The 26800-nt window shown below is 37.5% G+C and overlaps 1 protein-coding gene across 3 annotated transcripts; it reads left to right on the forward strand.

Annotated features, from left to right (window-relative positions):
- Positions 1-345: 345 nt before the first annotated feature.
- ptpn1 (protein tyrosine phosphatase non-receptor type 1) lies at positions 346-26082 on the forward strand. Of its 3 annotated transcripts, XM_051904159.1 has the most exons (11): positions 346-467; positions 585-678; positions 1128-1218; positions 1625-1725; positions 6508-6606; positions 6775-6912; positions 7234-7443; positions 10137-10298; positions 11407-11588; positions 11686-11927; positions 25461-26082. In XM_051904159.1, exons 1-11 carry the CDS (start codon positions 364-366, stop codon positions 25493-25495), a joined length of 1458 nt encoding a protein of 485 aa, XP_051760119.1. In that variant the 5' UTR covers positions 346-363; the 3' UTR covers positions 25496-26082. The 3 variants fall into 3 exon arrangements, with proteins under 3 accessions (XP_051760119.1, XP_051760118.1, XP_051760120.1); XM_051904158.1 differs by lacking the exon at positions 25461-26082 and having other exon boundaries at positions 347-467; positions 11686-14072; XM_051904160.1 differs by lacking the exon at positions 25461-26082 and having other exon boundaries at positions 461-678; positions 11686-14072.
- Positions 26083-26800: the final 718 nt, after the last annotated feature.

The following is a 26800-nucleotide window of genomic DNA, read 5'->3' on the forward strand; positions in this document are numbered from 1 at the left end:
TATCACAAGTGTGACCTAAGTGAGGAAAACCAGAAGGTTAATTCACAAAAAAACTCAAATATTTTTATGAAATGTACATATAGAAAATATCACATTTACTTTATTGAATGCTGCTTACAAAGAAATAACTATAAGTTATTAATTGATTCCACTTTTAATACTGCAAGTTTGGGTTGTAATATGAGCCATTTTACTTCATGTACTTTTCTAAATCTCATTACGCAGATGCGTGTTGCGTAAACTCCCCAAACTTCAAAAACTACAAAGCCCAGAAGAATAAAGGGGTAACGCTCCGTAATATGATTGGCCGAAGTGGTTGCCACGCCTCACTACTTTGCGCTGATTGGACTTTACCTTGAGCTCATGGCCACTCACAGTCTTTCATTGGTTATTGTGAGGAAAGAGGGGCGTGATAACGACGCAGATCGGAGAGCAGTGCTGCGGGAGGAGCGAGCAGCGTGTTTCCGGTAAGGGCGACACAACAGTACCATTAGAAACGTTCTCTAAGAAAATTAAAGTAGACTTTAAAAGTCAGTTCTTTCCATGTGATTCGACATCGATTTTATAACTAATTGTATTGTCAGGGAGCCATCTATCGAGCGGCGCGGAACACACGCGGCAATGGAAGCCGAGTTTCGGGAAATCGATGAGCTCGGGAACTGGAACGCCGTTTACCAGGTAAAGAACTGATTCTGCTTCATACTTGATTATGATGCTCCAAATATCTATATCAACCCAAAACAAGTTTGTTTTGTTTATTTGATGTGGTATCTGTATTTTTTGACAGCTCAGATTGCGATGTTTCGTTCTTAACTAAGGAATAAATGATTTGACAAGTTATAGAGATGACCTGAATTTGTCACTTTTAAATTTAGAAATGGAGGGAAAGAGTTAATCTTTTATGAGAGGAAGTCTGTTATTAGTTGGTTTGACACCTTTATCTACTGCTTTGACTGAATTTAAGTTTTTAATAACAGTGATGGATGAATGGCATCCTAAGCTGGATGCTGGTGGTCCCCTATATAGTTATATTCCATATAGTTTTCCCCCAGCAAATCATTTGCCACATATTTGTTGCACTAACAGAATGAAGCCTTTTCATCTCATAGACTTCTGTTTTACTGTAGGAGATTAAGCAGCAGTCCAGTGACCTACCATGCAAGATCGCCAAACTTCCAGAAAATAGAAATCGTAATCGCTACAGAGACGTCAGCCCATGTAAGTGTGCCGCTTCCCCCGTTCGACACAGTGAGTGACACCTAACGGAAGGGGCCTGTTATCAGCGAGCTGTTAAAGTCATTTCACGCTGAAGATGTCATGTCTTTTTTTCTCTCCCTTTTTTAACTCTTCCGTCACAAAGAGCGACACTGTTGTGGTTTCCTCTTTCTCTGAGTCTTTCTCTTTTTCGACAACAACCTAAAAAGGTCCTCAGCTCGCAAAACACCACATTAAATGAATGCCTTGTGTATATTATCTGTTTCAATTGAGCGTTTTCATCAGGAAGATGTTTTTCTCTCTTGTGGGGAACTGAGAAGAGGACCTGAAAAAGAATCGTTCCACCGCTGAATTTGCAAAGCATCATGGGTGATGTGCCCCACAGCTTAATCGCGCTCTCTTTTCACAGTTGACCACAGCCGTATTCATCTACAGATCGGCAATAATGACTACATCAATGCCAGTCTGATCTCAGTGGATGAAGCTCAGAGAAACTACATACTAACTCAGGTGACATACTGACTCTTACACCCCAGATATACATCTGCTGAGGAATCTGATGCTGTATTTGTCTGACACACATATGAGGATAATACAGATGGTGTAAAGGCACTAAGGAGTTCATTAACATAGTAATAGGGACATATATCATGGAAAATCTATTGTTTGTTACTTTTTAAGATTTTAAAATGTGCATTATTAAAGCCTGTTCACACCAACAAAATGTTCAAAGCATGGAAAGTTGGTTTTCGCATACAATTTGTCTGTTTTGACCAATGCATAAAAAATGGCAGGTGAACTGAATGTAAATGCTAAATCACTCTCTGACAGTAGGTGGCACTTTAAAAAAAAAAAAAAAAGTGCAAATCTTGGCCAGTTTTCTTTGCAATGAAATAGAAAAGAGTTTAGAACTAGGGATGTCAATTTACATAAATTCCCATAATTGAACATTGTTTAAATTAACGATCGATCAATCATTAACCTTAACCTCTTAAATCCAAAGTGAGGTGCGCTACTAATAGTATCACGTTACTTAAGCACTTGCTTAACCTACACAAAATAGGTGTTGTTTTAAAGCTTAGAAGCTTGATTTACAGTAAATATAGCGAATATGACCACTTAACAAGTGCTTTTAAATTTGCTGACATATTAGAAGTGCTCTATTTTCAGAGCGTGAAAAAAAAAAACTGCTTTACATGAAAATGTGATCTGTAAAATAATCGTGCATAACAGATAGACTTGTCATATATCGTTGAAAACGTCTCAACTAGCAAAATACAACAAGCATATTATTTTTTTTTTTAGTTAGAGACTAAACTATACCAAGTACTTGTATGGAAAAGCGCTGTTGACGCACGTGTAAACAGTATACACATTATGCTTTTGCACTACGTTTTTGTTTGTAACTTCGTGAAACATTAGTAAACCAAAAATAGATCGCATATCTTTATTTAGAGCAGGTGGTCTTGAACAAGCCCAAACACAACATAAGACAATGCGTAGATCATAGAGTGACATGACATGCTGTTTGGCTAAAGCTATAGGACTTTTGGGATCTGATTGCATTACGATTAAAACACAGTGTTTTCCAACGTCATTTGAAAGTTCAACAAATGGAAACTGGATTTCGGGTGTGGTGGGTGGGTACAGTGGTTAGGGACACTGTTTTTTTTAGCTGGAGTGCGCTTGGATTGGTTTAAGATTGACACAGATTGACAGGTCTTAATTTATCATGCGCCATAGAATAGGAGCGCACAGCTGAAACGGCGCTGGAAGATCGTCACTCATCCACCAGGATCTTATTACTTGTTTATTTTTATTGTGGCTTTTACACAATTTTTAAGTAGTTCTTAAGTTCAGTAAAATCACTTGTGCAGGGTTTTTTGGACCCTTGATTAATTATGTTTCGAAATAAATTGCTAGCCTACCTAATCCATTGCATGGTTTGAAGACATTAAATGGATAGTTCACCCAAAAATGAAAATTGTCATTAATTACTCACCCTCATGTCGTTCCAAACCCGTAAGACCTTTGTTCATCTTTGGAACACAAATTAAGATATATTTTTGATAAAATCCACAAGGTTTTTTTTTTATTTTTTTTTATCCCCAATAAAAAATCAATGTAATTACCATCATTCAAGGTTCAGAAAAGTAGTAAAAACATTGTTGAAATAGTCAACGTGACTACAGTGGTTCATCCTTAATGTTATGAAGCGACGAGAATACTTTTTGTGCGCAAAAACAAAACAAAAATAAAGACTTTTTTCAACAATTTCTTTTCTACCCTGTCAGTCTCCTACGCATTTGATGAAGTAAACGCAGTGCTTCCGTGTTTACATCCAAACGCCGGCTCAGTATTGGCCGGCTCCTGCGTCAGCATCACACGCAATCATCGTGGTGCTCACGTGAACGGCTCGGCCAATACTGAGCCGGCGTTTGGACGTAAACACGGATTCTCTGAACTGCGTTCAGTACGCCAACTGCGTAGGAGACTGACATGGAAGAGGAAAAATTGTTGAATAAAGTTATTTTTGTTTAGTTTTTGCGCACAAAAAGTATTCTTGTCACTTCATGACATTAAGGTTGAACCACTGTAGTCACGTTGACTATTTTAACAATGTTTTTACTATTTTTCTAGACCTTGAATGACAGTAATTACGTTGATTTCTACTGGGGATAAAAAAAAAACCTTGTGGATTTCATTAAAAATGTCTTAATTTGTGCTTCGAAGATGAACGAAGGTCTTATGGGTTTGGAATGACACAAGGGTGAGTACATGACAGAAATTTCATTTTTGGGTGAACTAACCCTTTAATACATTCAGAATACGTAATTACGGCAAGCCCGCTTCATTTCACATCCTCGTGTCTGCTGCATGTTTTGCGCATGAGCCGCATGCACCTCAAAACTACGCAATCTAATGATGGCCTTGCTTAATCGACCATCGATAAGTTTTATCAATTAAATTATTTTCAATTAATCAATCATCGAGTAATCATTAGCAACCCTAATTAGAACATCTTTCCTTTAAAAAAATCTGTCACATTAATGGCATGCAAATGTTTGTGTCGGTCTTAAAAGGGATATTTCACCCAAAATTGAAAATTTTGTCATTAATTATTCACCCTCATGTCGTTCCAAACCTGTAAGACTTTCGTTCATCTTCTAAACACAAATGAAGTTCTTTTTGATGAAATCTGAGTGCTTTCTGTCCCTCCATAGACAGCTACGCAACTGACACCTTGATGCTTAGATCGTAAAAATAATCCATATGAATTGAGCGGTTTAGTCCAAATTTCCTGAAGAGGCATGATCGCTTTATATGATAAACAGATTGAATTTAGGCTTTTATTCACACATAAACATTCATCAACGCACACATCAGTTGTGGTAAACGGAAGCTCAAGCAAGTTTGCTTGACTTGCGAGAACCAGTGTGGTTCATTTTTGTGTATTATGCAGCACGTTTGAGTTTCCGCAAGAAGTTTGTTTTTGTGCGTCAACCAAATTCGGTTGAGCTTCTGTTTATGTTCGCTGACCACTGTTTATATGTGAATATAAGCCTAAATTAAATCTGTTCATCATATAGAGCGATCTAGAATTTTTGTAATTTATTTAGGGTAGCTTTTGAAACCCCAGCCAGTAGAGCATTGCAATAATCAATGCAGGAAAATACAAAAATGTTAATCAACTTTTCAGCCACAGGGAAAGACAACATGGGACATAGTCTGCAGTATTTCTAAGATGGAAAAAAAAGAAAAAGAAAAGATGTTTTGACAGTGTTCTGGATTTCAGGATCAAATGTTAAAATAGCATCACCCCAGTTTTTCAGTGTAGTTTGAAACTCCAAACTAGAGCCATAATTGGTTGACCACTTAACATTTGAAACAAAATGCAAATAAAATTCCCTTTATTATTTAGCCAATAAAATAATATCAAACTAAATTGAGTTAAAAAATAATAGATTAAGTTTAAAGATGAGCCATTGTAACAATGGCCATTTTAATTGAAATAGTGCTAAATGATACAGTATAATATGAGTTAAAAGTAACTTTTCTGTTTTGCTGTCAATGAATGGGTATTTGACCTTTTTGATGGGACTTTGGGGATACATAAGACAAAAAGGTTATGAAATGCTGTGTTGTGTTGTGTAGCTACACTAAAACAGTGATAGGTAAGCAAGTAATGGGGAACTCCCTGTTCAGAGACCCTCCCCCCATCCTGGTTTTGACATTTGTGTTGACGTTCATATTACGTGTCCATTAGGCCACCAACACCCCAGTCAGCGTCAGACACTGATATACTACAGTGACATTCCATTTTGACACTCATGGCATCTAAAAGAGAGATTTTCCCTCTCCTGTATCTGGAGAGTACCCTAAGAAATGTTGTGAAATCTTGAGTTGCGTCAGCATAAATTAGCACACTGATGCTCTGAGACGACAGCAGACTCGTCTCAACTTGCCAGCCTTGCTCAGTAAAAGCATTGCCAGCTACAACCACAAACACACAAAACACACGCGTTCTCACCTGCAATGTCATGTACCTCACAACTGCTCAAATGTGTGATTTACTGAAACTTAAGGTCAAGATGTGCACGATATGTTTCACTATAAGCAAAATGAAAAATCCCAAATACAATTAATAGAATTTTTTAATTTAGTAACTACTGTACAGACTGTTCTGTACTGTTCACCAAACATGTTTTTATAAAGAAATTAATACTCTTATTAAGCAGATGCATTAAATTGATCAAAAGTAAAAAAACAACAACTGAATTTCAAATAAACTCTGTTCTTTTGAACTTTCTAAAACTGTATCACGGTTTCCACAGAAATATTAAGCAGCACAACTGTTTTAAACATTGATAATAATAAGATGATTCTTGAGCACCCAATCAGCATATTAGAATGATTTCTGAAGGCCATGTGACACTGAAGACTGGAGTAAATGATGCTAAAAATTCAGCTTTTCCCTCAAAGAACTAAATTACATTTTAAAATATACTAAAACAAAAGTAGTTATTACATTACATTACTTTAAATTGTAGTAATTCTTCACACCAATGTTTTACTGTAATTTTTGATCAAATAAATGCAGCCTTGGTGAGCATATTTGTAATAACATTAAAAAAAAACTTACTGACCCCAAACATTTGAATTGTAGTGTATGCTGTGGCTTAGTCTTATGAACTCTGTTGCAGGACAAATTCATATTATGTATGTTTTTAAAATGTATTATTAATACAGTAGACTGGTTATGCTTGTTTTAATGGTTGTTTTTGTGTTTAGGGTCCGTTACCAAACACCTGTGGTCACTTCTGGGAGATGGTGTGGGAGCAGCGCTGCCGAGGGGTCGTGATGCTGAATCGCGTTATAGAGAAAGGCTCGGTGAGAGAAACACACACTGTACCTGTATCTTTGTACCATACCTGTCACGTTGATACACACACTCACTTTGGATACCTGCCTGAAACACTTCTAGCGTGCATATGGAATGTGTACATGTGTTGAGGCTTGTGTTGTATGGTTATAATGAAGAAGTGTGTGTACGTGCAGGTAAAGTGTGCTCAGTACTGGCCTCAGCGAGAGGAGAGGGAGGCTGTTTTTGAGGACACAAACTTCAGACTTACTCTGATCTCAGAGGATGTGAAATCGTACTACACAGTACGACTGTTGGAGCTGGAAAATCTGTCGGTGAGACACTTGATCTTCCTCTCATCTCATCCAGTCGTGCTTTCGCTCGCCTGTCAGTCTCTTTCACTGATCATTCAGCTATTTTTAACACTTGAGGTTTTATACAGTACTTCTTTAGTCATTTTTCTTCAGTTTAGCCAAAATTCTTGTTTTCTGACAAAAAATGTTGCATGTGCGAAAATCTTCCTAAAAATGTTCAGAACTTCTTTATAGCTGGATGCCTTGTTGACTCAACGCTCTCAGGATATTACAGATACCAGAGGCTCGTTTCAGACAAACACACGCTCATCGTGATTAATGTTGTGTCATGTGTGTTTAAAGACACTGGAAACACGGGAGATTCTTCATTTCCACTACACCACGTGGCCAGATTTCGGTGTGCCAGAGTCGCCTGCATCTTTTCTCAACTTCTTGTTCAAAGTGCGCGAGTCAGGCTGTCTGAGTCCAGATCACGGCCCTGTCGTGGTTCACTGCAGCGCTGGAATCGGCCGTTCTGGAACGTTCTGCCTTGTAGACACCTGCCTTCTACTGGTAAGAGAACTGACTGCTTCTATGTGATGCCATATCTGCTGGACAAATTTGCTTATGTTAATATTTAACTTTTTAAGTAGAGGAGTGTCCTCAATAGCATATTAGTTTATATTATTAAAAATTTGTATTGAGTCATGACATTTATGCTTTTGGCACATTAAATAACACTAATAATACACTACCTTTCAATATTTTGGGGCCAGAATGTGGCAAAGATTGATTGTTACTGAAGTTTTCTTTATCAATTAGTCAATGAGTCATGAAAAAAAGTATCACGGTTTCCACAAAAATGTTAAGCAGCACAGCTGTTTTCAAAATTGATAATAAGAAATGATAATAAATCAGCATATTAGAATGATTTCTGAAGGATCATGTGACACTGAAGACTGGAGTAACAATGCTGAAAATGCAGCTTTACCATCACAGGAATAAATTACATTTTAAAATACATTTCAACAGAAAAAAAAATATTTTAAATTGTAACAATATTTCATAGTATTACTGTTTACTGTATTTATGATTATAAAAATGCAGCCTTGGGGAAACATTAAAAAATCTTACTGACCCCAAAAGTTTGAAAAGTAGTGTAAATAATTTATAAATATTAAATACACCACATATCAGTAAATTGAAATGTAACCTTATTAACCAGTAATCAGTAATAGTGTTGTCACAAGTACCGACTTCTGCGCTGTTGAACAGATTCGTAAACGCCTCCGATTGGCCTTTGTGTTCATGCGTTCATCATATATGTCTGTGATTGGCTACAATGATCAGCGCTTCAAAAACATGCTGTAAATAGACATCAGACTGGTCTGCTGAAAGACGCCTGCTTTTAAACGCTCCCGCTTTCAAAACGCTTTCAAATTCAAACACTTCCGTTTGCTTTCAAACGCTCTCGTGCTTTGATCATTGTAGCCAATCACAGACAAATATGTTGAGGTTGTGAACACAATGGCCAATCAGAGGTGTTTATGAATCCACTCAACAGCGCTCAGTGTCACATTTTTAAAATTTAAGGAATCGACTTTGTATCGAAGTCGGTACTTTTGACAACACTATTCAGTAGAGCTGCACGATTCTGGATAAAATGAGAATCACGATTTTTTTGGTTTCAAATAGAGATTACGATTCTCCCACGATTCTGAATATACAATTAAACAAAATAACATGTAATTTACTAGAGGTTCTGACAAAATATAAATTGCTGACTCTAATTGCTGGAAAATGTCTGAATGAATTATTTAAAAAATGGTTTTGAATGAATTCAATGACTCAATAATAAATACTTGTTTCATTGCTGAATGAATCAGTGTTTTTGAGCTCATTTTTTGAATGAACGATTCAGTGACATACATTTTTTAACAGTCAGTTGTCGCCACCTAGTGGAATTTAATACAATACAATTAATTGACGTGCCAAGTTCGTTTCAAAAGGTAGTTTGCTCTATTTTGATCACTATCGTAGACATTGGCGTTTAAATACTAACTTAAAACTTATATCTCAGTACTTCTGTGATAATGTGAATATTTGTAACACATAAATAACTAATGTGTGATTCAAAATGGCTCTCTCTGGCTCTGGCAGCACGAACACAGATTTGAATATTCCGGTATGATTTTGTCAAAGGTTTAATAGATGCGGGAGAATCATTGTCATTAATAAAGTAGGATCGCGTGTGTGCTTGAATCGAGATCACAATCTTTTTAAGATTACTCGTGCAGCTCTACTATTCAGTAAACCTGTAATAAAATAAACATGGTTCCCACGGGTCCTTGAAAAAAAAAAAAAATGTTCAAGGCCCTGGAAAGTTTTTGAAAATAAACATACATAGATACAGGTCCTTGAAAGTGCTTGAATTTATTTTGTGCAAGAAGTTTTCTGGAAAAAATTCCATATTATTCCCTCCGGTTCGCTAATGTGTTATTTTGCCAACACTTCGTGGCCTATGAATACTAGCCTGCTTGATTTACGTTAGTTACGCGCATTTACACGTTACGTTGTTTTTCCCGTGTGAGGTACTTCGTGTTGTACGTTGCCAAGACATTCACGTGCGCACTAAACTACTACGATGATACTTCAGTGTTTCACAGATGAAAACCCATGAGGCAAGAAAAAGCATATTCATATATCTTAAAACTTCTGGTTACATGAGCCTAAACACTTTTCAATAAAATCCATGCAAAAGTTAATATCAGATCATTTTAGTATACAGTATAGGATGTACCAAATATTCTTCAGTTTTATGCAAAACAGAAATACAACAAATAGAATATCAGATCTCTGTCATATGGCCAAAAATAAATGCAAAAAAAAACTTTGTAACACGATGCAACTTCTCACTTGAAATGTGTACCCAAATTACGTCCTTGATTTTGAGGGTATTAGACCTGGAAAGTCCTTGAAAGGTCCTTGAATTTGAAGTTAACCAAGGTGTGGGAACCCTGAATAAATAACAAACATATTGCAAGCAAGAGAACAAATAGTGCAGAGGTGCAAATAAAATAAAAAGTGCTTGACCTTTTTCAGATAATTAACAGCAGTATCAGTACTTTTAACTTCCCTAGTATAGAGACCAACTGGGTGTCTGAATTTCTCATGCACACTTCAGATTTGTTCTTGCTTTGTCTCAGTAGACCCCCCCACCCCCATTACGTCCTCTTAAAAAAAAAACTGCTATTGTGTGTTCTCAGATGTCCCAGAGGGAAGATCCATCATCAGTACGCATCCAGGAGGTTTTGCTGGAAATGCGACGATACCGCATGGGTCTGATCCAGACAGCTGATCAGCTGCGTTTCTCCTACCTCGCTGTCATAGAGGGTGCCAAGTACATCATGGGAGATACATCTGTACAGGTAATGCAATGGGATGTTAAAGAAACCAGCATTTTTGAAACATTTAAATTTGGTGTTCTGAAATGTTTAATAATGATAAAATAATAATAAATTCAAAGTCATCATTTACTCACCCTCATGTTGTTCCAAATCCATGAGGCTTTTGTTCATCTTCAGAACATAAATGAAGATATTTAGAAGATATCCATATGAATCAAGCAGTTAAATTAGACTTCAGAGGAAACATGATCACTTGATATGATGAACATATTTACTTTAGACTTTTATTCGCATATAAACATTGATCAGCGAATATACATAAAGCATTCAAATTTGGTCACGAAATCTCAGGCAAGCTTGATTGATCCACATATAAGCTTTCACAAGAACCAATGTGGTTTGTTCTCATGCATCAAGCAGGTTCAGTTGAGCTTCTTTTTATGTTCGCCGATCAATGTTTATATGTGAATAAAAGCATAAATTCAATCTGTTCATCATATAAAGCGATCGTGTCTCTTCAGAAGACTTGGACTAAACCATTTAATTCATATAGATTTATTTTACGATCTCTTTATGAACTTTTGAAGCGTCAGAGTTTTGGGTGAATAGACTTTCAATGGAGGGACAGAAATCTCTCAGATTTTATTTAAAATATCTTGAGTTGTGTTCTGAAGATCCTTACGGGTTTGGAACGACATGAGGGTGAGTAATTAATGACAGAATTTTCATTTTTGGGTGAACTAACCCTTTATTGCATCTTTGTTGAATAAAAGTATTAAATTCATTTCTTTCATAAAATAAAATCTTACTGACTTTTAAATGTTAGTTTACAACTTTTTAATTTTTATTTTGAATAATTTACTTTTTAACATTAATTTAATGTTAAAAATAATCATCCTACCATTTGGCCATAAAATGCCAAAAAAAAAATCCCTGTCAATTTTTAATCATTTAACTGAAAAATACTATATTGTAATTTAATATAAAGCATTTTGGGGTTGAACTTCCATCAAAAATGTCATCATATGATATACCCCATGGTCATAAAAATACTTCTCATTTTGTTCATACTGCCCACTACTAGTAGGCTGTATCGATCAGTGAAGTGTTTCTATTCATGTGCGAGTAGGAGTCTTGGAAGGAGTTATCAAATGAGGAGGATCTCCCCCCTGAATTCACTCCTCCTCCCAGGCCACGGCCCCCAATAAATCCTCCCAACGGCAAAGACGACCTGGTGAACTCTGACCCCTCACACTTCTTCAATGAGTTCAATGAGATCATAAAAAAAAATGCAGAAATCTGTGCAAAAAGGTCAGCCTGTCAATATCTTTTATCTACTTTCAACATATTCTCTCCCATCCACACCCAACAGCCACATACAAACATTTTTTTGTTGCTGTCTTTCCAGTGCACCCGAGACATTCACAGACGGGCCAGACCTACGCAAACGGGTGGTCGCAGCTGGCGAGGTTGACGCGGCGGCATTGTCAAGCGAACAACCCGACGACCCAATCGTTCCAAGAGAAGCCCCTCCCAAACCTGCGCGGTCTCCACCCAAGACTCCCACGGCAGAGGCTGCTCCTGCTCCCGCCCGTGGAGCGTGGAGCCCCTTGATGACCTGTGTGTGTATGTGCACGGTACTGGCTGCAGGTGCTTATGTCTGTTACCGCACCTATTTCCACTGATGCCCTGTCTTTCGTTCCGTCTCTTTCTCTATCCCTCCATCTGCTGGCTATTGGCGGGAAAAGAAAAAGAGAGACACATACACACAGACACTCACACTTTCTCAGCTGGACCTGTCTCTCTCAGCTGAGCCCATCTCACTCTCTCCAAGTGTCTCTGGGGAAGAGTTTCAGAGGCTTTTCTCTGCCAAACTGCTGTCGTCTCCCATTATACACACTCTTACACACAATCTAATAAACGTGTGTCCGTTTAAAACCTCAGGGCCTCACAATTCAGGTGTTGCTACCTAAACGTTATGTACAGGTAAAAGAAAATCCAAAAGACTCTGTTATTGCTGCCGTAAGTAAGGGAAATTTTTGTGTGTATGTATGTATCTTAATCATATGGCTTTTTTTTTTTGTTTTTTTTTTTTTTTTGCGCTTTTTAAGTCTGACGACTATCAGTGATGGTCTTGGATGGAGCTGCACAGGAGGTGAGCTCATAATACATGCTGAACACACAAATCTGCTGTACCTAATAGAAAACATGTTTGTATTTGTGCGTCTCGGAGAAAAGGGAGGTCACAAGTAGTCTGGGATGTCTGATATGATCAAGAGATCTGTGTTACACTATTGTTACAGTAGAAAACATCCCAAATTTCTCTCTTCATCCTTTTTTTTCTTTTTTTTTCTCAGCTTTTGTGCGTATGCCAAAGGTGACACTGGCACTTCATTCGTTTTCTTTGTCAAAACCATTTCCTTTTAACAAAAATGTTTAGACCATTTAGTCAGATCCACTCTTGCAGATCTGCTGGTCCTCCAGAGGCCTAATGCAATAAAAGGAACTGTGGCCATTTAGTTCAGTCAAAAGAGAACTCGAATTTTAGTTTTCATTAAACAGAAATACTAAAATCACTTAAAATTAGGCAGGCGTGCTTACTAGACCTGATGTTCTGCACTTGATAGGTCTTTAACCCCAAATTTTAGTACTTTTCATTTAAAGTGAGCTTTGGAAATCGAGGGGAAGCAAGTTAACTTTAATGATGGAACAGCATTTAGTGGAATCCCTCAGTGTTTTCATCTAAACATCCCTGGCTAATTCATTATTAATCAAAGATGTGGCAAAGCTCAACCAACAGGTGGCAGTATTGAATGCAATGAGATTTTTTTTTTTTTTTGCTTTTATTCCCCATTAGACTAAAGTGATTCATGGGACAGGTTTTGAATTTTCATTTTTACCTTTTTTCTAGCTGCAATACAGATGCTTCTGACCTTTGTCATGTGATTCGAACGGTGTGCAGTGAGCGCAGGGGGTCAGACTAACCAAAAAAAAAAAAAAAAAAAAAAATCCTGAAACACCAGCAGCGAATGAATGCAAAGAGAGAAACTATCAGTGACACTGAGCTGTCTTTGTGTTTTACTGTTTTATTATATTGTTGTCATAGTAATTATTATCGAGAGAGATTAACGGCAGACGGGCATCAACATTTCCTTCAAATCAAACCAACTGTTACTTTTGAACAATGTGTGAACAAGTCCAATGCAGTAACCTCAAAAACAAATGAAGCCTTTTCTTTAGGTGTGTTGAGGCCTGAAGCGCTTTTAATTGTGACTTCGCTTTGTGTGGTGACTTTTTGACTGCTGCTTGACCAGTCCAGAATTGTAATTTTTGGGTTGCTGGGTGGATTTTCCTGTTTGTAGAGGTTCAGTGTTTCACACTCTGAAGCTGTTGATGTTTGGTTTGAAGGTTCTGCCACCATCTATCATGACTCTCAGAATCTGGTTCTTTAGCGGGACCACAGAATGTAAAGTCTTTCTTTTTGATGGCTTTATTTACACACACACATATATAGAGAAATATATTCGTCTGTGTCATTGTTTGTCTTCTTTCAGTTATCTTTGGACTGGTAGACATCAGACTTTTTTGGCCTTTGTATTTGAGGCGTAAGAATCCCCTGCAACCTGTTGTGTTCTTTTTAATGTTGATTATCTGTTTATTTTTTTTTTTGTTTTGTTTTTTTTGTAAGAAAAGCATATGCTTTGTTCCAGTTGGATGTAATGACAGTTGAAATTTTATTTTTCAGACAGAATACAGAGCAGACGCTGTGGTAATAAATGTGTACATCTCTGATTATCTTCTGTTTTTGATTTTGTTCCTATTTCGTTCTTTTTCCCTCATGTGACCTATGAGAGAAGTTCCTCCGGTTTTTTTAAAATCGAAAACTTTATGAATGAAAGAGCTCTCTGTGAGTCCTAAATAAATAAAATAAAGCTAAATCATAGATTACAGACTCAAATACATGTGAAAGGTATTGTTTCATCATCTTTAGTTTAAGCTCACATTTGATATCACAATTAAAAATAAATGTAAATGCACATCTGGATTATGGACCGAGATCTATGGCCGGGCCGGCTCGAGACCAAAAGAAATTGAACCAGGGCTCAATTTTGAGTTTTCAGTTGCCTACCAAATCATTAGTGCCCTTAAAGTGAGAGAAGAGTCTCTATGAAGAAAAATATACAGGTAGTATACATTTTTATATTTATATGTAAGGAAAGAGAGATGAAAATGTAGGAATAATTTGTAAAATGTGTAAATATTAAATATATATTTTTAATATGCATTTTAATAATAATTAAATCACTTTTTTCCCCACTGTTTTTTTTTTTTTTTTTTTCGTTTTTTTTCCCCCCTTTCCTGCTTCCGGTTTACTTTTTGTCACAGGCCCTGTGACAAATTTTAGCAGTGCAAATAAAATCACAAAATCACATTTCTTATTGGTGTACGTGTCCCTCTGAATGTCTTAGGTCAGGTGGTTACATCTCTGACGTAATGTTTTCGCGCTACAGACTTCAGTACACAAATGAAAACTTCACGTGGCCAGTGGAGGGCGCTTCAGGATAAGTAACTTACTTCTTGGCTTTTATTACAAATGGTTATTTCCCAACAAGCGAACTTGAACTTTTTTTAATAACTTGTCTGAACTCGTGTCATTGCAATCTAATAACATGTATTTCAGAGTCAGAGAATTGTGACTTTTCAGATACTTGTGCCCCTTTTCTAAGGAAACCAATCTCATGTTAGCATGTTCACAGTGCAAAAATGTAGATATAAATCCATAGGCTTTCCTAAACCAAATCTGTATCTTTCTGTGAGATGCTCTACTTATGACAGGAGTCTTCAACTGTAATGTTTTCTTTTGTGTACGTGCTTGCGTGTGTGTCAGCATAGTACAGCTGGTACCCATGCATTTCCTGTAGCATTACTTTGCCCTACTAACAATAACTTACAGCTTCAAATAAATTATTTTGAGCACATTTTCAAAGTCTTATTATCTCAGATAGACTGCTTCTGTGATAAACAAGGGATTTCCTGAATGTTTTATAACATGCCTTCATATGTATTTACAGTACGTACAGTATACATGACACTTCATAACCATTCTGTGCTGCTTTTGAGTAGGTTTCAGTTAATGCTAATGACGTTTTTATGACGCTACTAGAACTGAGGCGACTGATTTGTGGTTGTCTTTACCTGTTTTTACTGTTATATACTAGTTTGGTTTGGTTTCTACTGGTCTGAGAAGTCAGTTTGTCTACTCATGGCCTAAACAGATTATTGGAATGTCTCAATTAGAGGTGATTTATGTCACATCTGCCGAGCTGCTCATCCCATTTCCTGTGACATAGCCCATATGTAACATTTATAGTATGTCTTTTCCTCCCTCAACAGTTGGCATGTTTTGGTGTCACTCATTTCTTTCTTTCCATTACTGTCTTTCAGGGTGATTCAGCAGTTTGGAATCATTTTTTGGCTGCAAGGAGCAGTTTATTAACCGTTTCTGACATTGTTGAAAGTAAATTCAGATTCGGTATATTTCAGACTATAGAAGTTACGACGTTACATACATTTCCTATGATCAAAATGATGCTGCAAATGAAGTGTACACTCATTAGGACTGAGTTTGGATGTAAACCAACAGGAAACTAACATTTAACATGAGTGACTCAAACAGACAAGTGTCATTATTATAGAAATGAATTGTATTGTTCCAGTGTTTGTAAACTTGTATGACAGTCTTAGTTGTGTACGTATGTGTTCTGATGTGGGTTAAACTTACAGTAGAGGTGAGTGTGTTCTTAACTATGCGTTTGTGGTTCAGAAGTATGTTGGTTCACACTATTCAGGAATGAGTGTATGTGTATGTGTGTGAGCATGAGTCAGGGCACTCCTTAACTCGTGGTACTTTGACGTAAAACAGACAAGACAGAACAGGCTGATCCTACTTGGGAAAAACACTGAGGAGGGCGGGGCTTAGTACCGGAAACACACTTAAAAAGACAGCGAACAAGAAACTCCAGCTGGGGCTCGGGGTCAGTTAGGGGTTCAGGTATCAAACAGCTGCTGCTTATTATTTCTAGCATTTAAGAGTGCTGACAACAAACACAAGCACTATGAAACTCTGCTCAGTCTGTATATTTAGAGTAAAATCATTAGATTGGATGAGGGGGTGTTTTGGCAAGTGCATAATGTTTGTTACAACATAAATGAGGAATGGTATTGGTTTTCTCCTTCACTTGTCTCTTTCCTGTACGTACCTCCCTTTGTTCTGTCTCCGCCCATTTCCGTTCCTTTTGGAATATTTCCTGGGAGCAACAGAATTAGGAAACTCCAGAAAGAAAAAAAGAAAACTGCTTCAGTGACTCATGTTCTTACTCAATCTTGATCAATGTCAAACCACAGATGTTTAAACATTCTCAGTCAGTAAAACTTTAACACGATAAAAAATCAAGAGAAGTAACAAAACTAATAAACAAAACAGACTTTTCAGGTGACAATACGGTTGTTTTATTGTGCTTCCGTATTTTGATAATTTATGAGGCACTAGCATTCTTCTCCAACCTAATGAGCATTTTAAGGCATCATTCCCAACAGTGATGCCTGGAAACTTATTTATATAAATCCAAAATGGCGGACGAAGTGAGAAATGTAAATTTTAAATATAGGCCTAATTGAAAATCATTCAATACTGAAAAAAACTTTACTGTTTTGGGCTATTTATTAGGACAGCCACATGTTGGCTTAGCATTAAACTCTATTGAAATAAATGGCAAATTGAATCTCCCATGATGCTCTTTGTGTGGCTGTTAAGCATACTAATTACATGCGTGTGCTGTGTATTTTTATGCTTATGAACCCTTTTCACAGACTGTGATGACACGTTTTAACAGTCATCAGCATCGTAAATCCTGCAAATTTTTATTTAATTAAAAAAAAAATGGTATGTACACTTACAACACTATACTTTGTTATATTTGCATCAAATTACAAAAAACTTGCTGTGAGGGTGTTTCTATTACAGAGGCTGTGAGAGTGACTGAAAAATTGATCTCTCTCTGTCTTCTGACTGAGTTTTTCTTTTGTTATTTGAGCAAATGGGAAAACAAAAAATATATTTAATGTAGTCTCTCATTTACCACAATAGAAGTTTACTCAACTATGACGACTCCCGCTTCTGCATCATGCTGTTAGCTTAGCAAAACGCTAATATCAAACTCAACTGCAAGTTGATTCTTCTGTACACTATTTGTCTTGCTGCACATGTACGTAGAGTGTAACATGACGGTTAGGATGCAGCTTTGGGGCCATTCAAACAGAATGCATTTTTTGCATTTAAAAATGCAAAAGACAGGGCAGTGGTATGAAAAAAAAAAAAAAAAGGGTAAAAGTTCTAGAAATGGGTTCCACGTTTTTAGAACAGCGCAAAATACTGCAGAAGATGGTCATATCTGTTCATATAGCTATAGCTCATGTTTATAGAGAAAAACAGCCAAGTGGTAAAACATGATAGGCAGGGACACAAAAATGCAAGGTCTAGAAAAAGGTTTTTTTAGAAGTTAAACTTCTTTGAAGTTGAATGCTGCATATTTTCGAAACACTGTAGGCCTATGTAGTACAGCACTGTTTTGGAACAAAGAATCAGTTTAAAATGATGAAAAATACAATTTAACCCATTATGTGTATGCTATGTATTTTTATTTGAAGGGATGCATCTTTAGGGGCCTACATTTATTATTTTTATTAATTATAATTTTTTATATATACACACACAGACACACACACAGACACACACACAGACACACAGATCAGGCATAATATTATGACCACCTTCCTAATATTGTGTTCGTCCCCCTTTTGCTGCCAAAACAGCCCTGACCCGTCGAGGCATGGACTCCACTAGACCCCTGAAGGTGTGCTGTGGTATCTGGCACAAAGATGTTAGCAGCAGATCCTTTCTGCTAAGTCCTGTAAGATGTGAGGCAGGGCCTCCATGGATCGGACTTGTTTGTTAAGCACATCCCACAGATGCGCGATTGGATTGAGATCTGGGGAATTTGGAGGCCATGTCAACCCCTCAAACACGTTTTTGTGCTCCTCAAACCATTCCTTGAACCATTTTACTTTGTGGCAGGATGCATTATCCTGCTGAAAGAGGCCACAGCCACCAGGGCATACCGTTTCCATGAAAGGGTGTACATGGTCTGCAACAATGCTTAGGTAGGTGGTACATGTCAAAGTAACATCCACATGGATGGCAGGACCCAAGGAGGTAATCAGTGTTATTCACTTCACCTGTCAGTGGTCATAATGTTATGCCTCATCGGTGTATATTATATATTAATATTTTATTATGTATTATTAATTAATTAATAATTAATTATTATTATGCTATGTATTTTTTTTTTGCTTATTAGACTATCTTGCCATTATCTTAGCAGCATGTTTGCATTAAACTCAATTGGAATCAATTGCAAGTTAAGTCCCTGTGACATTATTTGAGTGGTTTGTAGAGTTTGCTGCCTATGATGCTTTAGTCTATGTTGACAGTCGACAGCAAGGCAGCTCAGCTCGGTTGGAACCCACTGAAACCCAGCATGAACTGTGTAACCCTCAGATTATCCTCATATGTCAAAGTAAGGTCAGTGTTTACAAAATGATCATAAAATTTTCCCATTATGACTGGAGTAAAGCAGCTAAAATATCGCTCAAGTTCCATTATTGCAATTGTTTATGCTTAAGTAAATGGAAAAAACCTGCTGCTGGCCATTGTTTTGGGACGCTTGATGGTCTGTTTGAGGGCACCCCTTAACCGCATCTTGTTTTTTTGAGGTCGGTATCCTAGGCAACAAGCGTGTGCACTGTAATTTCCTGTTTCTATGTACGCTGTGTGCGCATGCACTCCACTCCATGTCACTGCAGAGTTTACGTAAACAGCTAAGCTCGGTGCTTCCCCTTCTTTACGACTAGCGCTTCCTTCCTCGTGCACACACACATATGTTTGCAGACGTGCGCAAAAGACCTCAGTGCAAATGACCTGCTTAAAATTTGAAATCTTCCACAAGTGTCCTATCGTTCACCACCTTTACATCACAGTCGTCATATCAACGCTTTGTGCGATTGAGAGGTGTTTTCATACACAGGACATGAAGTGCAAAACAGCATGTTCTCAAACACTGTGCCCTCTGATTTTCAAAGTCAGGCCTGCTGACATCTTGCAGAAAAATAGCATCAGTATGAATTATGTGTGTATTTGTTTTATCACCCATTAGTCTATTTCAAATTAAATGCAATTTAATGTTTTAACAGGGGTGCCTTATGGACAGGAAGAATAGGGTGAGGGCCTCCAAAACATCAGGCCACAGATAAATAATACAAACTGACAACTAGGGGCCCCTCAGCACATTCAGATCAAGCTGACTACTGGGGCCCCCAACTACCATTTTTAGTTTTCTAATGTTAGCTTAAGAAAAAAAACAAAACAAAAAAAAAACACACACATTTTATAGTATGTTTAGCCAAAGCATCCCTATTATTTACCCTGTCAGAAAAAATGTGCAAAAATTGTACAACAGCTTGTCACCCTTAAAGTCCCCCTGAGATCAAAATGTACATTTTTAGCTTTTAGTATGAATATGTTAGCCTTAAGGTTATGAATAAGCTGGTGTGTTCCAAAACTATGACAAAATTCGCATTTAGGAAACATAAGCATTCAAATCTTACAGTCTCTCAAATCTGCTAAAATGGATCACGGATTTTCATGACATCACCACGCACTTCAGCTTCTCATCAAATCTTCTGTCCAATCAAATGCTCTCTAGAATCTGAAGTCCCGCCCCTCTTACACTATAAACAGATGCTGAAGCTGCGGCTAAAATTGGTCACACATGGTGAATGGCACATAATCGTTCCCTGTCCTCTTTATAGAGCACTAAGACTAAATATGCTTTCCATTGATGTGAATGAAGTCTGATTGTCACGTGAACCCCCGCAGTGCGAGCAGTCTGCTCTGGTTGAGACACGAGAGCACAGAGCGGATCATATGCGCAAGTCGGTGCAGACCACAAAACGTATTGGACCCATTGGAATTCTGCACAGAATGCTGTATATAAGCGATATAGAGGAGATTAGGAGGAGAAATGGTTAGAGATTAGAAGGAAACAAAGCTTTAGTGAGCTCAACGGCTCTGGTCAAGCTGTGATATAAACAAAACGCTATTGGCTATTTTAAAAAAGGGGCGGGGCTGTTCGATATATCCTGCCCTGTTTTCCTGTTTCAGTTGAAATTACGTCAATACATTGAATATTGCTGCGCACTCCAAGACACTTCAGTGGGCCTTTAAAGTGACAACTTTGTACCTTACCCATAGTAGTACCTAAAGGGTACAAATTATGGTCTTTAAGGTACTAAATTGTACCTTTTATCAGTAGACAAGGTACAAAGTTACAAAAGTTAAAAATTCTATTTTTGCACTTTTTTTTTTTTTTTTTTTTTTTCTGACAGTGTAGGGTAAAGGCCATGACTCGGGTAAGATGATGTAAAATTTCAAGAGCCCTTTTAAAATGTTGTGTACCCTCTTCGACTTTGTCGTTTGCATCACTTTTGTTTTTCTTCTCTCGCATTGGTTCGCTAAGCTGAACAGCCAATCAGAGTGATCTATCTCACTGACTGCCCAACACCGATTCAACATGCTCAGTTGGCCAAAAAGCCACCCACGGGGTCTGACTCGACGGGAACAACAATGCAGAACACACTGCAAAAACTGAGCTTACAGACACTCAAGGACAACCCAACTTTGGCTGATGGTTGGCTTAGTGTGTCACAACCTTAAGGGGTCTGCCCAGTATGTGGGGTGTGGGACAAAGTCATGCCTAGGGGCCTCATGGGACCTTGATTGGGCCCGGTTCACCATCAGCACCCTGGTCTTTAGTGTTTCGGTCATAGAAGCCCAAAAAAAGGTTATTGGGTCATTCCTATCTGGGTAGTTTTTTTTAAACCACGTCATGTGCGATCACTGTTAGGCCACCCCACTCATGTATTTTTTCAGTTTGTTACATTTTTCCATTCTGTTTTTGAGTAAAGCATGACTAAACTTCTTTGAGAATACATGACTCAGCAGCTTTCCTTGCAGGTACAAAGACAGAACCCACAAAGGTCCAACACAAAATCATCTTGTGGTTTCCTCCTTGTAATTCATTGAGGGATCTTTCCCAGATTGCATCAGGGGCATCTGTGAGCCACATTAAGAGTTCAAGCGGAAAATGAGCTGATTGTAATGACATTTTTTGTTCAATTGACTCCTTAGTGTTTACTGGAGTTTAGAACTTTTGGTATAAACTCATGTTGTTACTATGACACAGAAGCATCTCAAATTAATCTGTGTCTTTCATGATAAGTTACTCTGTTTAAAACATGCACGCACACGCACACACACACACAAAAGTGCTGTAGTATTAGCATGAAGTATTACTGTGTATGCATAGCAAAGCGGTTTCTGTGCAATAGAGTCCTGTCAACTTTGAAGAATATTCTTCTAGCTAATTTCTGAGTCATGTGTCTGGCTGTAAAGGGTGTGTCTAGAGTTTCAGGAGTGTTCAGTAGGGCAGAGTGTGTTTCTGGGATCTTAGACTGGCTTTGTTGTATTAATATTTCCTCCTTTCAGACAAAGTAAGATTAAACATAAGTAATCATAGGGGTTTTGTGCTCACATTTTTAAAATGCTACATTTCCTCATGACACTCTGCATCATAATGCACAATACAGCTTAGCACTGCAGGAAGTTGTAGAGTCTACTTGGGGTCAGAGAGAGATAACCCAAAGTCAAGGCCTGACCCTATGGGTGTAATCATTCTTCAGGTTTTTAAAGTTCAAATGCATACATTGTAAAGAGGGAGGGATCTCCAATATTTAAGAGCTTAACAAGCCAATATGTCACCAATTGTGTCCTTAGTGGTCTTCATCCAAAGTCCACTCAAATGTTTGTGAAGTCACCCATTACTGACCAAGATATCAACAACTTGTTTCTTTTCAAGCAAATATAATGAACACTCAAATCCTAAATTTAGACCTAAATACTTTTTATGTATTGCAATCGCATTTCAATTTCCACCCATTTGGATTACACAATTTTAACATAAACTAATACATTTAATGTGATGCATATTTGTCGGCCATACATACATGAAACAGGTAAAATTTCTGTAATACTACTATTAATTTGTTTTAAATACACATTAACCAGGTTTATATCATTATCAATCAATCCAGTTTGTTTCAAACTCGTACTGAATATCACTTTTTCCACAGCCATGTTCATACTTTTTACTTTTTAACTGAATAAATGTAATTAACACAATAAACTGATGCTGATTCTAAGCAATTTGTACAAATACATTTTGAAAATATGATTATTTAAATAAACCCAACATGCAAATATGTCATGATTTTTGAGTGAAGAAATCATACATGTTTCAGTTTCATTTTTGTATATCACAAAGTTTATTACTTTATGTTGAAACTGTAGTCCAAATGAATGGAAATTTTATGCAATTCAAAAGCATAAATTTAGTACTAAATATTTTTTGAGCATATTTGGTGATATAAAGAAGATTAAAAACTATATTTATACATTTTCTGAAGATAATAGTGTGTGGTGTTTGCATCTAAAAGCTTTCTGGTTTCTAAATATGGCTCAGATCCCTCCTTCAATTTATATGTATGGGATTTTTTATCATCTACCAGGTAAAATCTCTAAGCCCGACTCCTTTGAAAAGTTATAGCACTCCTCACTTCAACAAGCTGCACAGTTTTATGTCCGTAGCACAAGTTACACACCACAGTTTATTAGATAGACTTTGTGGTTTTTAAAATCCTTTCATATGAACACTAATAATAGTAATACTTGCTAATAAAACAACTTGAAGGAGATGCATTGGTCATTAAATGCACACAGCAACCTTCCCTGCTCATGTTATCAAGAGCTGTCGTCAGTTAAATTCTGACTTGCATCTTTTTTCCTGCACTCTTGCTCTCTTTGCGTTCTCTTGTTCACATTATCTCTGCAGGAAGGAAGAGATCCAATATAGTGATGTGGGTTGAGTGCCACGGTCTGTTTGTGAGACAGTTAAGATTCCATCACGTGAGTTTAAGAGGTTATTCATACGTACATGCACACGCAACCAATATCAGTACCCTCTGAGACTGACTGTGGCCTATTTTGAGCCGCCTGCACTGATTGTCTATCTCATGTTTAGAGGTGAAGAGAGCAGATGCAACCTTTACGTTGGAGCCCCTCGCATATTCGGCTATGGAGAGATGGCAGATGGAAATAAGCGTTTGAGAAGAACATAGTGACAACATCAGTGCAAGGAACCGATCTCTTCAAAAAGTACTGTGTGGGCTACTGGGACAACAGAAAGTCTAAGGCCTCAAGCAAAAAATAGATCAAAGACATCATGGTCTTACAAATGCTATGAGATTTAGTCTCAAATTATTTCAGATCAAAATGTTCACAACTCATGGACTACTGCTTGTTAAGGCAAATATCTGTATAATTATTGCTCATATTTAGTCCCGTGATTGTGCAATGAACATGAATGATGCCTTAAATCATGTGGCTTACAATAGTAGAGGAGTGCTATTACTTTTCTAAGCGCTCAGATTTATGAGATTTGCCTGGGGGATAATAAATAAGTTAAAAAAAATCTAAAAACTTACACTACCATTCAAAAGTTTGGTGTCGGGAAGATTTTTTTTTTTTTTATATAAAGAAGTCTCCCAATGCTGCATTTATTTGGTTAAAAATACATTAAAAAAGTAATATTGTGAAATATTATTACAGTTTAAAATTGTTTTCTGTTTAAATATATTTTGAAATGTATTTATTCCTGTGATGTCAAAGCTGAATTTTCAGCAGCATTTACTCCTTCATTTCTCCTCCATGATTTCAGTGTCACATGATCCTTCAGAAATCATTCTAATAGGCTGATTTGGTGCTCATGAAACATTTCTTATCAATGTTGAAAACGGTTGGTGCTGCCTAATATTTTTGTGTAACCTGTGATACATTTTTTTCAGGATTCTTTGATTAATAGAAAGTTCAAGAGAACTGCATTTATTTGAAATAGAAATCTAATGTAACAATATACATTGAAGAAGAAACCCAAGTAATATCTAATGACCAGAATATCACACAGACTTGTAGGTGGGCTGTTTAGACTAAACTAACACCTAGCAACCATAATGTACTAAAAACCACTTAGAACACCTTAGCGACCACAAACAATGCCCTGTCAACCACCCACAGCACCCTGTAGTCTTGGTGGTAAGTTTTACGCTGGTAAGCACCGCTAACATATTCTTCATTTTCTTCAGTTCGTGATTGATTTATATTTATCAATCACACCGATCTCCAAGATCATCTTTGAAAATCCAAACATGAACATGTACATGACATTTTTGCTTAACAGGCTAGAGCCTTAAAGGCACAGTTCACCCAAAAATGAAAATTCTGTCATCATTTACTCATGTCATTCCAATCTTTCTTTCTTCTACATAATGTTTGGAACGATATGAGGATGAGCAGAATGTTTGATTGAACTATCCCTTTAACCATAAACAAATGCTCTCCAGGTACTGGTAGCATTGTGATTAAATGGTTAGTTCACCCAAAAATGAAATTTCTGTTTATTAATTACTCATCCTCATGTTGTTCCAAACCCGCAAGACCTTCGTTCATCTTCGGAACACAAATTAAGATATTTTTGATGAAATCCGAGAGCTGTCTGACTCCTCAACAGACAGCAATTTGACCACCACTATCAAGGTCCAGAAGGGTACTAAAGACATTGTTAAAATAATAAATGTGACTGCAGTGGTTCAACCTTAATTTTATGAAGCGACGATGAAAATATCTTACTTTGTGTTCCGAAGATGAACAAAGGTCTTACGGTTGTGGAACGACATGAGGGTGAGTAATTAATAGCAGAATTTTCATTTTTGGGTGAACTAACCCTTTAAGGTCAACAAACTCTACAAGTCTGACCAATTTCGATATTAGTGTTCACTAGTTTTATGGCATGTTAAAGGATGAAGTGGGTAATTATGACACCAGAAAGTGTGGCTAGTGATGTCCGCAGTGGCCTGATCATTGTTCTGTTCTATTCTGTTGTTTTGCAACAACAGGAAGGCTGTCAATTACTCAACCATGTCCTGCATGATGCGAGCGGTACGACCCAACATCGTGGCGGTCGTCGTGAGCCACTGCGCAAGCGTCAGAAGGCAGAATAGCAGAAGTGCAACAGTGTCGAAATCTGGGCCAGTGTCCTGCTGGGTCATGGCTCCACCTCTTACGGCCACTGTGGACGCCTGAGTTCCCGGCAGCCGTGCCGCAAGGACCCCGGATGTTCACAGCCAGCGTCATCCACTCGAGCCCAGGAGAAGGACAAGAACGGTGACAAAAAGATTGAGAGAAACAGGGAAGTGGTGGATGAATGAAAGCTTTTGCCATTGGTACATCACAGCACTTTCAAACTGCTGACCTCATCCCCACCCTCAAACCTACTTTTCCACTCCGAGTAATAGACCACAATGATTCTATAGTCCGCCTGCAATTTTTTCTTCTTATTTAGATGGTTAAATAGTATAATTGGACTCTTAATAAGCCTGATTCAGATGCAGGTTCTAGTCGGACCTAATCCACATCTCAGACACGTTTCAACTCTCTACCTGCACTTTCCTGTTGCTTCTGCACTCTAGTGTGAAAATAGAGGCAAAAAATCAAATAAAATAAAAACTAAAAAAATGATATTCCTGTCTCTTGTCAAAAGTGTACTCCAGAGTATATTCCTGTTGACCCGATGTCTTTTGACCATTTTTCAATCAAAAATTAATAATTTTCTAGTTCCACTCATGCCAGACTACCATAAAGGTGACGTTGACCACTTGGGAAGGTGTCAGAAACTCATTGACTATTAATGTGTCTGCCAGGGATTGTTCACCTTTGATATGTTGGCCTTGTTTGTTGCAACAATGGTGTTGTTAATATTTAACCATGGCATTTTATATTGGGACAGTATCAGCTAGCCTTTTTGAGACAGCCTGAGAAGTTTGTTTGCAATGAGAACCATCTAAGAGAAATTCTTTTCTTTTAAAATGTGTTTTCAAGGAAAAGATCATTTAAGGGAAGTGAGAGGACAACCACATGCTAAAAATATGCAGAGGAAGCTGGAATCTGTTTGATTTAATTGAAAACATTTGATTTTGGCATGGTTAAAATTTCAGCGTCAAATTGTAATTCTAAAGAAGCAGAAATTGACCAAGACACAATAGCTGAAGGCCATATGAGTAGGTAAGATGCACGAGCGCGTGGGATGAGGGCTTGACAATCCAGTGTAAGCTGGATCATATTAGTATCAGCAGGTCGGCTGGCAGCGTGACGCAGCGATTCGTTTACTGACAGACGTTACACTATTGACGGTAAAATCCTGCCTGGAAGCGGGTGGGGCATTGCTCTCTAGTAAAAG

Source organism: Ctenopharyngodon idella, chromosome 8, assembly GCF_019924925.1.
Source record: "Ctenopharyngodon idella isolate HZGC_01 chromosome 8, HZGC01, whole genome shotgun sequence".
NCBI lineage: Eukaryota > Metazoa > Chordata > Actinopteri > Cypriniformes > Xenocyprididae > Ctenopharyngodon > Ctenopharyngodon idella.

Coding starts and splice junctions, on each gene's coding strand:
- ptpn1 (XM_051904159.1), top strand. CDS start 364: ATGGCCACTCACAGTCTTTCATTGGTTATTGTGAGGAAAGAGGGGCGT. Junction 6,607..6,774: donor GCGTTATAGAGAAAGGCTCG/GTGAGAGAAACA, acceptor GTGTACGTGCAG/GTAAAGTGTGCTCAGTACTG. Junction 11,928..25,460: donor GTGCACGGTACTGGCTGCAG/GTGCTTATGTCT, acceptor TTGCAACAACAG/GAAGGCTGTCAATTACTCAA.